The sequence below is a fragment of the Gopherus evgoodei genome, chromosome 8 (assembly GCF_007399415.2).
Source record: "Gopherus evgoodei ecotype Sinaloan lineage chromosome 8, rGopEvg1_v1.p, whole genome shotgun sequence".
Taxonomy (NCBI): Eukaryota; Metazoa; Chordata; order Testudines; family Testudinidae; genus Gopherus; species Gopherus evgoodei.
Window position 1 is genome coordinate 1,289,385 of NC_044329.1, and position 13,679 is coordinate 1,303,063.

The following is a 13,679-nucleotide window of genomic DNA, read 5'->3' on the forward strand; positions in this document are numbered from 1 at the left end:
CCATCACAGTGTCTGATGCCGACCCCATGCCTAGGCCTGGGGAGATTCTAGACAAGCAAAGGGCGATGGAGAACTTGGCCCTGGCAGACACTGAGAACATGTGCATCTTTAGCCAGACCTGGGAGGAACAGGTGTCCCAGGTGAAGAGGGGGCTGGGCTGCCTCAAGGAGGTGGGACTGACTGTAAAAGCTGGAAAATGTAAGGGGGGACGGCAGAGGTGTTGTGTCTGGGCCATGAGGTGGGGAGCGGCTGCCCAAGCCCAGAGCTGGCCAAGGCCAAGATGGGGGCTGTTAACCAAGAGAGCCCGAATCACAGCCCAGAGTGCTGGGAGAAGACCCCGACCCAGTTTGAACCCCAGGGGTACTGGGGTGGCAAAAGGGTTCAAGCCGCATAAACCTTCCCACATGCAGCCTGCGTGTGCCATCAACCACACTCGAGCAAAGGGAGGGCGTGAAACTGGAAGGGCCTGGTGTAACTCACACCAAGGAATGGGAGAGATGCTGGGGTTCTGGGAACATTGGTGGGTTTGAACTTCCCCAGGTCACTGGCTGAAGTGACCTCGCTCAGTTCGGTCCCGAAGGGGGGAGAGATGTGACGAACTGGGAATGTTCTTAATGTTTTCTCTGAATACTGTGTTGGTGCCTCAGTGTCCCCATGGCAGTTCTTAAGTATCTGGCAGAGCAAAGGGCCAGTGCACCTAAATGCCTGAGGCCAGGTCCACACTACAGCGTTAAATCGATTTAATGCTGTACCCGTCCACACTACAAGGCATTTAAAATCGATTTTAAGGAGTCTTAAAATCGATTTCTATACTCCAGCTAAACGAAAGGAGTAACCCTAAAATCGATATTACTAAATCGATTTAGGGTTAGTGTGGACGGAAATCGAAGTTATTGGTCCCATTCTTTTACTGAGCTACCCAGAGTGCACCGCTCCGGAAATCGATGGTAGCCTGGGACCATGGACGCACACCACCGAAGTAATGTGCCCTAGTGTGGACGCGTAAAATCTATTTTATAAAATCTGTTTTATAAAATCAATTTTATTAATTTCGATTTTACTCTGTAGTGTGGACGTGGCCTGACACTCTGTCTCCTAGCAACTGATGGCCTGGCCCCTCCTCTGCAAAGGTGCCAGCTGAAGGTGTTGGAGACAAAGGGATCAGGTGACTACCTGGCCCGGGAAAGGAGCTGAGCAGAGAGGAGGGGCTGGAGGGGTTGTTAGTCTGGAGCTGGCTAAGGGCAGACGTGGGGGTCTGGCTCACTGCCCCCCCAGAATGGACCCAGCCAAGGGGTCCGGTTCGCTGTACCTACAAGCTCTGTTTTAGACCCTGTTCCTGTCATCTAATAAACCTCTGTGTTACTGGCTGGCTGAGAGTCACGTCTAACTGCAAAGTGGGGGTGCAGGACCCTGTGGGTGGGCTCGCTGTGGGAAGCACACGGAGAGGCAGAGGATGCTGAATGCTCCAAGGAGAGACCCAGGAGGTGAAGCCGTGTGAGCTTCTTGCCCTGAACAAGTCTGCTCCAAGGGAGAGGAGGCTCCCCAAAGTCCTGACTGGCTTGGTGGGGAGCAGTTCCAGAGCATCGCCCGGTGACTTTGTGACACCTCCTCAACCCATTGTTCCCCCGCTTGGCACCCAATCTCCAGGCCATTGTCTGGGGTCCTGGCTGGTAGGCGAGGTCACACCTGGTCCTCTGCAACAACAAACCCCATCCCCCACTGTGACCTTAGCAATGTGGGCTAATAGCTCATTGGAAGGTGACAGGGCCAGAAAGAGTTAATTACTTCCCAGCCTCACAGACTGACTTGAACCAGGGCCGAACTTTAGAGCCTGGTTAGGAAGGTCTGTAAATGAGCAGAGCCTTGAAATGCAGCTGGGGGCATTGTTAGAGGTAGAAGGGGAGGTGTTTGCTCAGGGCTTGGGGTGGAAGCAAACAAGCCTTGTTTATTGCTATGGCTTTAATTCAAAGATCAAAAAGGGATGTTAACATTTGTGATGATACTTGGATACATGGCTGGACTTTACAAAAACCAGACAAGCCGTTTACAACACAAGCTTTCCTCTCTACAAAGGAAAAAGGACACTAAACTATCTAAACTGCTACATGCCACAAGGAGCCACAACAGTAGTTCCTTTACCCCACCCAACAACATTGTTACTCTTTCCAGCTATACTCTCAGCCCGGCAGAAGAGTCTGTTCTATCTTGGGGGCTCTCCTTTTGTCCCTCCAGACCCATGAACGTGATACAGTTCTGCAGTGACCTAAAATCCTACTTTTGACGTCTCCGACTCAAAGAATATTTCCAACATACCTCTAAACAGCATAGTAACCCACAGAAACCTTCCTACCAGCACTACATAAACAAGGATTCTGTGTGGACTCCTCCGGACAGTCAAAACAACAGACTGGACTTCTACATAGAGTGCTTCCGTCAATGTGCAAAGGCTGAAATTGTGGAAAAACAGCATCACTTGCCCCATATTCTCAGCCGTGCAGAATGCAACGCCATCCACAGCCTCAGGAACAACTCCGACATCATAATCAAAAAGGCTGACAAAGGAGGTGCTGTCGTCATCATGAATAAGTTGGAATATGAAAGAGAGGCTGCCAGGCAGCTCTCTAACACCACATTCTCTAGGTCATTACCCTCTGATCCCACGGAGGGTTACCAAAAGAAACTACACCGTCTACTCAAGAAACTCCCAGAAAAAGCACAGGAACAAATCTGCACAGACACACCCTAGAACTCCGACCTGAGGTATTCTATCTGCTACCCAAGATCCATAAACCTGGAAATCCTGGACATCCCATCATCTCAGGCATTGGCACCCTGACAGCAGGATTGTCTGGCTATGTGGACTCTCTTCTCAGGCCCTATGCTACCAGCAGTCCCAGCTATCTTCGAGACACCACTGACTTCCTGAGGAAACTACAATCCATTGGTGATGTTCCAGAAAACACCATCCTAGCCTCTATGGATGTAGAAGCTCTCTACACCAACATTCCACACAGAGATGGACTGCAAGCTGTCGGGAACAGTATCTCTGATAATGCCGCGGCAAACCTGGTGGGTGAACTTTGTGACTTTGTCCTCACCCACAACTATTTCACATTTGGGGACAATGTATACCTTCAAGTCAGCGGCACTGCTATGGGTACCTGCATGATCCCTCGGCATGCCAACATTTTTATGGCTGACTTAGAACAACGCTTCCTCAGCTCTCGTCCCCTAACACCTCAATTCTATTTGTGCTACATTGATATCATCATCATCATCTGGACCCATGGAAAAGAAGCCCTTGAGGAATTCCACCATGATTTCAACAATTTCCATCCCACCATCAACCTCAGCCTAGATCAATCCACACAAGCTGTCCATTTCCTGGACACTACTATGCTAATAAGCGATGGTCACATAAACACCACCCTATACTGGAAACCTACTGACCGCTATACTTACCTACATATCTCCAGCTTTCATCCAGATCACACCGCACAATCCATTGTCTATAGCCAAACTCTAAGATACAACCGCATTTGCTCCAATCCCTCAGACAGAGACAAGCACCTACAAGATCTCTATCAAGCATTCTTACAACTACAGTACCCACCTGCTGAAGTGAAAAAACAGATTGACAGAGCCAGAAGAGTACCCAGAAGTCACGTACTACAGGACAGGCCCAGCAAAGAAAATAACAGAACACCACTGGCCATCACCTTCAGCCCCCAACTAAAACCTCTCCAGCGCATCATCAAAGATCTACAACCTGTCCTGAAAGATGATCCCTCACTCTCACAGATCTTGGGAGACAGGCCAGTCCTCGATTACAGACAGCCTCCCAAACTGAAGCAAATACTCACCAGCAGCCGCACATCATACAACATAAACACTAACCCTGGAACCTATCCTTGCAACAAAGCCCATTGTCAACTCTGTCCACATATCTATTCAGGGGACACCATCATAGGACCTAATCACATCAGCCACGCCATCAGGGGCTCGTTCCCCTGCACATCTACCAACTTGATATATGCCATCATGTGCCAGCAATGCCCCTCTGCCATGTACATTGGCCAAACCGGACAGTCTCTACGCAAAAGAATTAATGAACACAAATCTGACATCAGGAATCATAACATTCAAAAACCAGTAGGAGAATGCTTTAATCTGTCTGGTCACTCAATGACAGACCTGTGGGTGGCAATTTTGCAACAGAAAAGCTTCAAAAATAGACTCCAAGGAGAAACTGCTGAGCTGGAATTGATATGCAAACTAGATACAATCAACTTAGGTTTGAATAGGGACTGGGAATGGCTGAACCATTACAAACATTGAATCTATCTCCCCTTGTAAGTATTCTCACACTTCTTATCAAACTGTCTGTACTGGGCTATCTTGATTATCACTTCAAAAGGGTTTTTTTTTTTCCCTTACTTAATTGGCCTCTTAGAGTGGGTAGGGCAACTCCCACCTTTTCATGCTCTCTGTATGTGTATATATCTCCTCAATATATATTCCATTCTATGCATCCAAAGAAGTGGGCTGTAGCGCACGAAAGCTCACGCTGAAATAAATTTGTTAGTCTCTAAGGTGCCACAAGTACTCCTGTTCTTTTTGTGGATACAGACTGATGAAACCTGTTATTGTCTCTGTGTCTCTTTGGCCTTGGCTACACTGGTGCTTTACAGCGCTGCAACTTTCGCGCTCGGGGGTGCAAAAAAACCACCCCCCTGAGCGCTGCAAGATACAGTGCTGTAAAGCGCCGGTGTAAACAGTGCCGCAGCGCTGGGAGCACGGCTCCCAGTGCTGTAAGCTAATCCCCACGGCGAGCTGGAGTACGTGCAGCGCTGGGAGAGCTGGCGCCGCGACCACACTCGCACTTCAAAGTGCTTTGAAGTTTTGAGTATAGCAAAGCCCTCTGAAGCTTGTGGTAACCTGTATCCGAACTGTTTGATGGATAAATTACCCTGTGCTAATTGCCAGGATGTTTGGGAGAAGGAGAGTTAAGCCTATTGTTTTCTCAGGCCGAAAGGCTGCTGGAAATGTATAAAAACCCTGGGACGTGATCCTGCTTCATCTCAGATCTGCTCTGGGTTTCAAGAGGGCGAAACCTTAGCCACAAGGATTGAGATCCCCAGTCAGTGACTGGAGCCACCTGAATATAGACATTGAACTATAACTTAGGGACTATTTCTAAAAGGACTTTTGGCAACAACAAGCTCAACTCTGCTGTGTCTGAACCTCAAGATTTGAATTCAAGTCTGTCTGTATATTGATCTTTGAACCAACACACTCTCTCTTTTCTTTTTTAATATATTTTAGCTCAGTTAATAAGAATTGACCATAGCGTGTATTTTGGGTAAGATCTAAGTTCTAATTGAACCTGGGTGTGTGGCTAATCCTTTGGGGTTGGAAGAACCTTTTCTTTTATATGTTGAGATAAGATTTTCAGTAACCATCATCATATCTGACGTGTGTGTCTGGACAGAGGCCTGAGGCTGGGCACTTTACGGAAACTGCAGTATTTGGACTTCTGTAGAAGCTGTTCTGCGCTGGTTGGTAAATCTAAGTATTGGAAGATCCACCAGCGTCTGGGGTTTGTCTGCCCTGTTCTGTTTGCAGTTCACCCTGACTGAGTGACTTCAGCTGGCTCCCACGGGCAGCACCATCACACCCACTTTGTTACACACGCAGAACAGGGAAACTGAGGCCCCTGCACTCTGCATGCAACCGACTGAAAAAACAGACAATCCCCGCTTCGGCACAGCCTGTCATGGTGCCCCAGGCCCGGCGCTCTCACACAGCTCTCAACAGTCCCTGGGGGGCCCCATTCAGAGTGTCGGCCCCTGTAGGGTCACCCTCTCACTGGGCTCAGCCTCTCGACTTCCCCACCTCCTGGGACTGACCCCCAGAGCCCTCAGCACCCCCGGGTCACACTGTGAGCTTCCTGCAGTGAGTGCACCTGGGCTGGACGCCCGAGGGAGCCATGCACCCCGGCTGCCTGACCCTGGAGTGACTCCCCACCAGCGTTGGGACAGCAGGAGGGTTAGGAGGTGTCTGGACACAACAGAGACAAAGTATCAGCCTGGTCCGGCTGGGGCAGTGCAGAGCCTGGAGCCCTCTGATGGCCGGACGCTTCTCCCCTGCCTCCAGCAGCCCCACCTCAGTCCTCTGTCCTCCAGCTGGCCACACCTGGCTGGCTTCCCAAGGATGGGGCCAGCCAGGGTGGGTGTTGCTAGGTGCCAAATGTCCAGGAATTGGAGGGGCCAGTGTCTTCTGGCTCTCGCCATGAGCCTGGGGCCCAGGCAGCCTGTATTACTGGGCTTCTGCAAAGAGCAAACAGCCCTGTCCCCTCACCTAGTTACCCATGGACCACGTCAGGGAAACTGAGGCACACACACTATTCATCCAAAATAGTATGAAAAATTCCCACTCTGTAACAGCACCCTCACTGTGTGATTGTGCACCTTCCAGGGCTGGGTGCGTGCCAGGCTTTGTGCTTTGTGCTTAATCAGTGCTCAGGGATCCGTTGCTCTCTGCGCTCATGGGAGTGAGGCTCAGGATTTGCACCCTGCTGGGGGCTGAGGCACTGGGGTGAGGTGGGGGGCTCATGCTGGGGCCGCTCCACATGAATTATTGCAGTTGCTGAGCTCTGGGGGCGCTGGCAGAGGCTGGCTCTGCCTCCTGCCACTGGGAAGTGCCAGTGCCCTGGCAAGGCTGGCAGCTGGGGAGCCCCCTTGGCCTCTGATTGTGGAAGGGCTCTGGGCTCGAGGGCAGGGCACTCGCCCACCCTCGGGCCTGGTGCACCCAGTGAGACGCCTGCTCCTCCCAGAGCATGGTGGGTGCCTGGCCCGCAGGACAGGGGCTGCGGGGGCCATAGGCTGGCTCTGCAGCTGCCCCTTGGCACAGGGATCTGCCCCTGCTCTCTGCCCCTGCAGGCCCCAGATGAGTTCCAGCCAGGAGATGCCCTTGGTGGGAAAGCCCCTCCCAAGCCAGCTGAGCCCCACGTGCCCTGTCCATGGGCTGGCTGGCGTCAGCGAGAGCGGCAGCCCCCAGGCCCAGAGCCAGCACCTCACCGCGCAGGTAAACCCCTACTCACTGCCCTGCTGCCAGCAATGGCGCTCTGCTGGGGGCACTCCCTGACCAGCCCTGCCTCCCCTCCCAGATGCAGAACTCCCTGCGGCCCCTGTGCCTGTCGCTGGAGACTCTCCATCGGGTTAAGAGCCGCATGCTGGAGGCCATGGAGCGGGGCCTGAGCCGCCGGACGCACTCCCAAGCCACAGTGCGCATGCTGCCCGCCTTCATCCGCTCCACCCCGGACGGCACCGGTAAGGGCCAGGCTGTGGGTGCCCGGGGCTGGACGCCCTCCTGGTACCCGCCCCAGGCTCCCCCTCCAGGGCCAGTGCTCTGGGGTGCTCCGGAGCTTGGGTGTCAGCACGCCCTGATTCCTGCTGGGCTGTGGCTGGTGGAGGGGAGCTATGCTGGGCCCCACACTAAGAACAGGGGCTTGGTGCCGCAGCCCAGAGGCAGGGCCAAGCCCATCGTGTGCAGCCGGCGTAGGGCCTACACTCCTGCCTGCTCGCAGGCCCACGGGCACCTTTGCCCCGTTGCTGACCACGCCGCACCTGGCGTCAGGCCTGGCCTGGGACCTGTGAGCCCAGAGCTGCAGACTGGTTAGTGAGCTGCACCCCAGAGACCCTGGCAAGGGGTGTGGTGCCAGCGCTGTGGGGGGACATGGCTGCACAAGCTGGTGAGTGGAGCCCATCAGGGATGGTACCACTGAGCGACTGGGTCCCTGGATTCTGCCGGGCATGAGCAGCTCCTGCAGAGCCAGGCAGGGCACAGAGCACCCGTGTCCTGGGGTGCCCCCCGTATGCCAGGCCCTGACACCATGTCTGCTTGTCGGGCAGAGAGAGGCGAATTCCTTGTGCTGGAGCTGGGAGACACCCATTTGCGGGTGCTGCTGATGGAGCTGTCGGGGGACACAGACCAGAGGGTGACGATGAAGGAACGGTGCTTTCCTGTGCCAGACGCAATCGCCCAGGGCCCTGGCGAGAAGGTATGGGGGCAGGGCACCCTTGCTCCTGCTGGGTGGGCAGGAGATGGGACTGCAGCTGGCTCCAAGCCAGCCAGTTCTCTGGGCCCCACACAGCTGGCGCCGGGCAGAGGGTCCCTGGGAGCTGGGCAGCCTGGGGATGGTGGGAGCTGTGAGTGCTGCGCCAGCACACTGGAGCCTGGAGCCGGCAGAGGGGCAGGCTTAGGCCTGGGTGAGGGGCAGCCTCTGCCCTGCTAATTCCCAGCCTTGCTCCCCAGCTCTTTGCCTTCCTGGCGACGTGCCTGTGGGAGTTCCTGGACGGGCTCCACATGCCTCAGACGGACTTTGAGCTGGGCTTCTCCTTCCCCTTCACCTGCAGGCAGACGCGGCTGGACCAGGTGAGCGCATCGCTCCGGGCCTGCAGGGGGTGCTGCGGGGGGGGATGGCTGGGAGCACTGGGGGCTCCCAGCAGGGGGCGCTGCAGGGGGGTTGCCGGGCAGTTGGCTGGGGGCTCCCTGCAGGGGGCGCTGCAGGGGGGTTGTCCGGGCACGTTGGCTAGGTGTTTCCTGCAGGGGGCACTGTAGAGAGGGTTGGCTGGGGTGTTGGCTGGGGGCTCCCTGCAGGGGGTGCTGCAGGGGGGTTGCCGGGCACGTTGGGTGGGGGCTCCCTGCAGGGGGCGCTGTAGGGGGGTTGGCCAGGCACGTTGGCTAGGTGTTCCCTGCAGGGGGCGCTGCAGGAGGGCAGGACACATTGGCTGGGGGCTCCCTGCAGGGGGTGCTGCAGGGGGGTTGCCGGGCGCGTTAGGTGGGGGCTCCCTTCAGGGGGCGCTGTAGGGTTTTGGCCGGGGGCTCCCTGCAGGGGGCGCTGCAGGATGTGGGGCAGGGCTGGCTGACCCCAGTGCCTGGGCTCTTTCCCTGCAGAGCTACCTGATCTCCTGGTCCAAACGCTTCCAGTGCGCCGGCGTGGAGGGGCGAGACGTGGTGGTGTTACTGCAAGATGCCATCAACAAGCAAGATGTAAGGGGGGGATAGGGAGGCAGTGCAGGGTGGTGGCTCCCTGTATGGGGATGGCGCAGTGTGGGGTGGGGGCCCCATGGGTGGGGCACTGCTGGGCAGGGTGGAGGTGGAGCAGGGTGGGGCAGGACCCCTTGTGTGGGCCAGTGGGGGGCAGGTTGAGGGCTCCTTGGGTGGGGGTGGGCCAGTGGGGGGCAGGTTGAGGGCTCCTTGGGTGGGGGTGGGGCAGTGTGGGGTGGGGTGGGGTGGAGGTTCCCGGGGTAGGGGTGGGGCAGTGTGTGGCAGGCTGGGGGCTCCCTGACTGGGGTGGGGGGGCTCAGTGGGTGGGGCAGGATAGGGCTCCCAGGGTAGACGTGGGGCAGGGCCCCCTGGGTGAGGCAATGTGTGGCAGGTTGAGAGCTTCCTGCGTAGGGCATGGCAGGGTGGGGTGGGGGCTCCGGGGTAGGGGCGGGGCACGGTGGGGGCTCCGGGGTAGGGGTGGGACAGTGTGTGGCAGGTTGAGGGCTCCCTGCGTAGGGCGTGGCAGGGTGGGGTGGGGGCTCCAGGGGTAGGGTGGGGGCTCCCTGGGTGTGGTGGGGCAGGGTGGGGCAGAGGCTCCATGGACAGGTTACGATGGTGGCTGCTGATCGTGCCCTCTTCTCTCTGCCCGGCCAGCGCTACCATATCAAGGTCATTGCCGTGGTGAACGACACCACTGGCACGATGATGAGCTGCGATGCCAGTGCAGGGCCGTGCGAGGTCGGCCTGGTTGTCGGTAAGTGGGCCCTGGTTGGGGCCAGGGCGCCGGGGAGGTGTGGCAGGGGGGTGGCTCTGGCATTGCCTGGCACTGACTGGCCAGGCGTCCCAGCCCCTCACTGCTCTCCTGTACCCGGCAGACGCTGGCACCAACAGCTGCTTCATGGCGGAGGCGCGGCACGTGGAGGTGGTGGAGGAGAGCGAGGGCCGGATGGGCGTGGTCACCGAATGGGGCTCCTTCGGGGACGATGGTGCCTTAAACGACATGCTGAGCCCCTACGACCTCCAGCTGGACCAGGCCTCCCTGAACCCAGGGAGGCAGAGGTGGGGTCAGGGGCATCCCTGGCAGGGGAGGGGTGCAGAGCATTGGCTACCTCCGATTCCCTGTCGCTGGCACCTGTTCCACAGCACCTGAGCCAGGCTGCCTGTGCCCAGGGCTCTCCGGGGGTGCCGGGCCCAGCCCCACGGCCGCCCATGCCCAGGGCTCTCCAGAGGTGCCAGGCCCAGCCCCACAGCTGCCTGTGCCCAGGGCTCTCCAGGGATGCCGGGCCCAGCCCCACGGCCGCCCGTGCCCAGGGCTCTCCAGGGATGCCGGGCCCAGCCCCACGGCCGCCCGTGCCCAGGACTCTCCAGAGGTGCCAGGCCCAGCCCCACAGCTGCCCGTGCCCAGGGCTCTCCAGAGGTGCCAGGCCCAGCCCCACGGCCGCCCGTGCCCAGGGCCCTCCGGGGGTGCCGGGCCCAGCCCCACGGCCGCCCGTGCCCAGGGCTCCCCGGGGGTGCCGGGCCCAGCCCCACGGCCGCCCGTGCCCAGCGCTCCCCGGGGGTGCCGGGCCCAGCCCCACGGCCGCCCGTGCCCAGGGCTCCCCGGGGGTGCCGGGCCCAGCCCCACGGCCGCCCGTGCCCAGGGCTCCCCGGGGGTGCCGGGCCCAGCCCCACGGCCGCCCGTGCCCAGGGCCCTCCGGGGGTGCCGGGCCCAGCCCCACGGCCGCCCGTGCCCAGGGCCCTCCGGGGGTGCCGGGCCCAGCCCCACGGCCGCCCGTGCCCAGGGCCCTCCGGGGGTGCCGGGCCCAGCCCCACAGCCGCCCGTGCCCAGGGCTCTCCGGGGGTGCCGGGCCCAGCCCCACGGCCGCCCGTGCCCAGGGCTCTCCGGGGGTGCCGGGCCCAGCCCCACGGCCGCCCGTGGCCAAGGCTCTCCGGGGGTGCCGGGCCCAGCCCCACGGCCGCCCGTGCCCAGGGCTCTCCGGGGGTGCCCGGCCCAGCCCCACGGCCGCCTGTGCCCAGGGCTGTGCTGTGCTGTGCTGTGCTGTGCTGGGTGGTGGCCGTGCCCAGGGAGCGGTGGCCCTGTGGCCATGCCGAGTGGCTGGCGCGTGGCCCTGCCTGCCCAGCGCGCTGCTCACGCCCCTTCGCCCCTGCTCAGGTTCGAGAAGATGATCAGTGGCTTGTACTTGGGCGAGATTGTCTGGCACATTCTGACTGAGCTCTTCAGCGGGCGCATGACCCCAGTCCTCCTGACCAAGGGGTCGGTCCAGACCCAGGACATCCTGGAGATCACAGAGTAAGTGGGTCCCTGAGGCCTGGGGTACACAGCAGCACCCCCCTGCTGGCCAGGCCTGCAACCTCATTCCACTTGTGACCGAGTGACACAGGAACCCACCTGTGGTGTGGGAGCAAGTGCCCCCATCCCCGCGCCCCAATGTCAGGGCTCTGCCCCGAGCCCTCCCTGCACCCTAGGGGTGCTAGGAACACAGCCGGATGGAAGTCTCTTTGACCCCTGTGCCCTCCCCTCCTCAGGGCCTTCAGCCAGATGTCAGGGCTCTGTCCCATGCCCTCCCCATGCCCCGGGGCTACCAGGCCTGCAGCCAGATGGTAGGGCTCTGTCCCTCGGCCCCGGGGGTGCCAGGCCTGGATTCTCTCCCCACACATGCCAGGCCTGGAGGCTGATGGCCGGGCTCTGTCCCATGCCCTCCCCATGCCCCAGGGGTGCCAGGCCTGCAGCCAGATGGTAGGGCTCTGTCCCATGCCCTCCCCATGCCCCGAGGGTGCCAGGCCTGCAGCCAGATGGCAGGGCTCTGTCCCTGGGCCCCAGGGGTGCCAGACCTGGAGTCTCTCCCCACACGTGCCAGGCCTGGAGGCTGATGGCCGGGCTCTGTCCCATGCTCTCCCCATGCCCCAGGGGTGCCAGGCCTGCAGCCAGATGGTAGGGCTCTGTCCCATGCCCTCCCCATGCCCCGAGGGTGCCAGGCCTGCAGCCAGATGGCAGGGCTCTGTCCCTGGGCCCCAGGGGTGCCAGACCTGGAGTCTCTCCCCACACGTGCCAGGCCTGGAGGCTGATGGCCGGGCTCTGTCCCATGCTCTCCCCATGCCCCAGGGGTGCCAGGCCTGCAGCCAGATGGTAGGGCTCTGTCCCATGCCCTCCCCATGCCCCGGGGGTGCCAGGCCTGCAGCCAGATGGTAGGGCTCTGTCCCTGGGCCCCGGGGGTGCCAGGCCTGGATTCTCTCCCCACACGTGCCAGGCCTGGAGGCTGATGGCCGGGCTCTGTCCCATGCCCTCCCCATGCCCCAGGGGTGCCAGGCCTGCAGCCAGATGGTAGGGCTCTGTCCCTGGGCCTCGGGGGTGCCAGGCCTGGATTCTCTCCCCACACGTGTCAGGCCTGGAGGCTGATGGCCGGGCTCTGTCCCATGCCCTCCCCATGCCCCAGGGGTGCCAGGCCTGGATTCTCTCCCCACACGTGTCAGGCCTGCAGACAGATGGTAGGGCTCTGTCCCATGCCCTCCCCATGCCCCGAGGGTGCCAGGCCTGCAGCCAGATGGCAGGGCTCTGTCCCTGGGCCCCGGGGGTGCCAGGCCTGGAGTCTCTCCCCACACATGCCAGGCCTGGAGGCTGTCAGGGCTCTGCCCCCTGTCCTCCCCATGCCCCACAGGCACCAGGCCTGGAGCCAAATGGTAGGGCTCTGTCCCTGGGCCCCAGGGGTGCCAGGCCTGGAGTCTCTCCCCACACGTGCCAGGCCTGGAGGCTGATGGCCGGGCTTTGCCCCATGCCCTCCCCATGCCCCAGGGGTGCCAGGCCTGCAGCCAGATGGTAGGGGTCTGTCCCATGCCCTCCCCATGCCCCAGGGGTGCCAGGCCTGGAGGCTGATGTTAGGGCTCTGCCCCTGTGCCCTCCCTGTGCCCCGGGGGTGCCAGGCCTGGAGGCTGATGTTAGGGCTCTGCCCCTGTGCCCTCCCTGTGTCCCGGGGGTGCCAGACCTGGAGGCTGATGGCCGGGCCCTGCCCCTTTGCTCTCCTTCGCAGCGAGCAGGTAGGACTGGCCACGGCGCGGCGTGTCCTGCGGGCGCTGGGGCTGGAGGCGAGCGACCAGGACTGCTTCAACATGCAGCAGGTGTGCAAGGCCGTCTGCATTCGCGCCGCCGGCCTCTGCGCCGCCGGCCTGGCTGCCATCGTCAGCCACATGTGCAGGAACCGGGAGCTGAGCCGCCTGAAGACCAGCGTGGCCGTGGACGGAGCCGTGTTCCGGGCCCATGCCAAGTAAGGGCCCCCAGGACGGTGCTGGGCACCAGGGAACACGGGGCCTGCTCTCAGGCCTGCCAGCTGCCCCTCCGAGGGGCGGATTGGTGGGGAATGGAGTAGTGGGGCTGGTGCCGGGCCCTGGGCCTCATGGCAACAGGAGGGAGCTGTGGGCCCAGCACCCCTGGTGGGGACTACGCTCCAGCCGGCTGGGGGCCCGGCCCCCTCACTCTCCTCCGCTGCTGCCCCTGTTCGAGGCCTTGCCCCACGCCTGGCCTGGCCCGCATAGCCACCTCCAGACACTCCTGCGAGGCTGGGCCTGGCGCCTCACCTCTCGGCTGCTGGGGGTCAGGGCGGGCCCATGGGGAGCTGGCTGCTCAGCCAGTCCTG

At 60.7% G+C, this 13,679-nt stretch overlaps 1 protein-coding gene across 2 annotated transcripts in view; it reads left to right on the forward strand.

Moving 5' to 3' along the window:
* HK3 (hexokinase 3) overlaps nt 1-13,679 on the forward strand; it is a 28,507-nt gene that overhangs the window by 7,929 nt on the left and 6,899 nt on the right. The window contains exons 2-10 of one of the 2 annotated variants that reach the window (XM_030573707.1): nt 6,942-7,086; nt 7,169-7,331; nt 7,914-8,062; nt 8,317-8,436; nt 8,959-9,054; nt 9,706-9,805; nt 9,927-10,110; nt 11,204-11,341; nt 13,077-13,310. In XM_030573707.1, the coding sequence (XP_030429567.1) occupies nt 6,949-7,086; nt 7,169-7,331; nt 7,914-8,062; nt 8,317-8,436; nt 8,959-9,054; nt 9,706-9,805; nt 9,927-10,110; nt 11,204-11,341; nt 13,077-13,310 (1,322 nt within the window). In that variant the 5' untranslated portion in view covers nt 6,942-6,948. The remainder of the gene's footprint in view (nt 1-6,941; nt 7,087-7,168; nt 7,332-7,913; nt 8,063-8,316; nt 8,437-8,958; nt 9,055-9,705; nt 9,806-9,926; nt 10,111-11,203; nt 11,342-13,076; nt 13,311-13,679) is intronic. The other variant, XM_030573708.1, reaches the window with a different exon arrangement.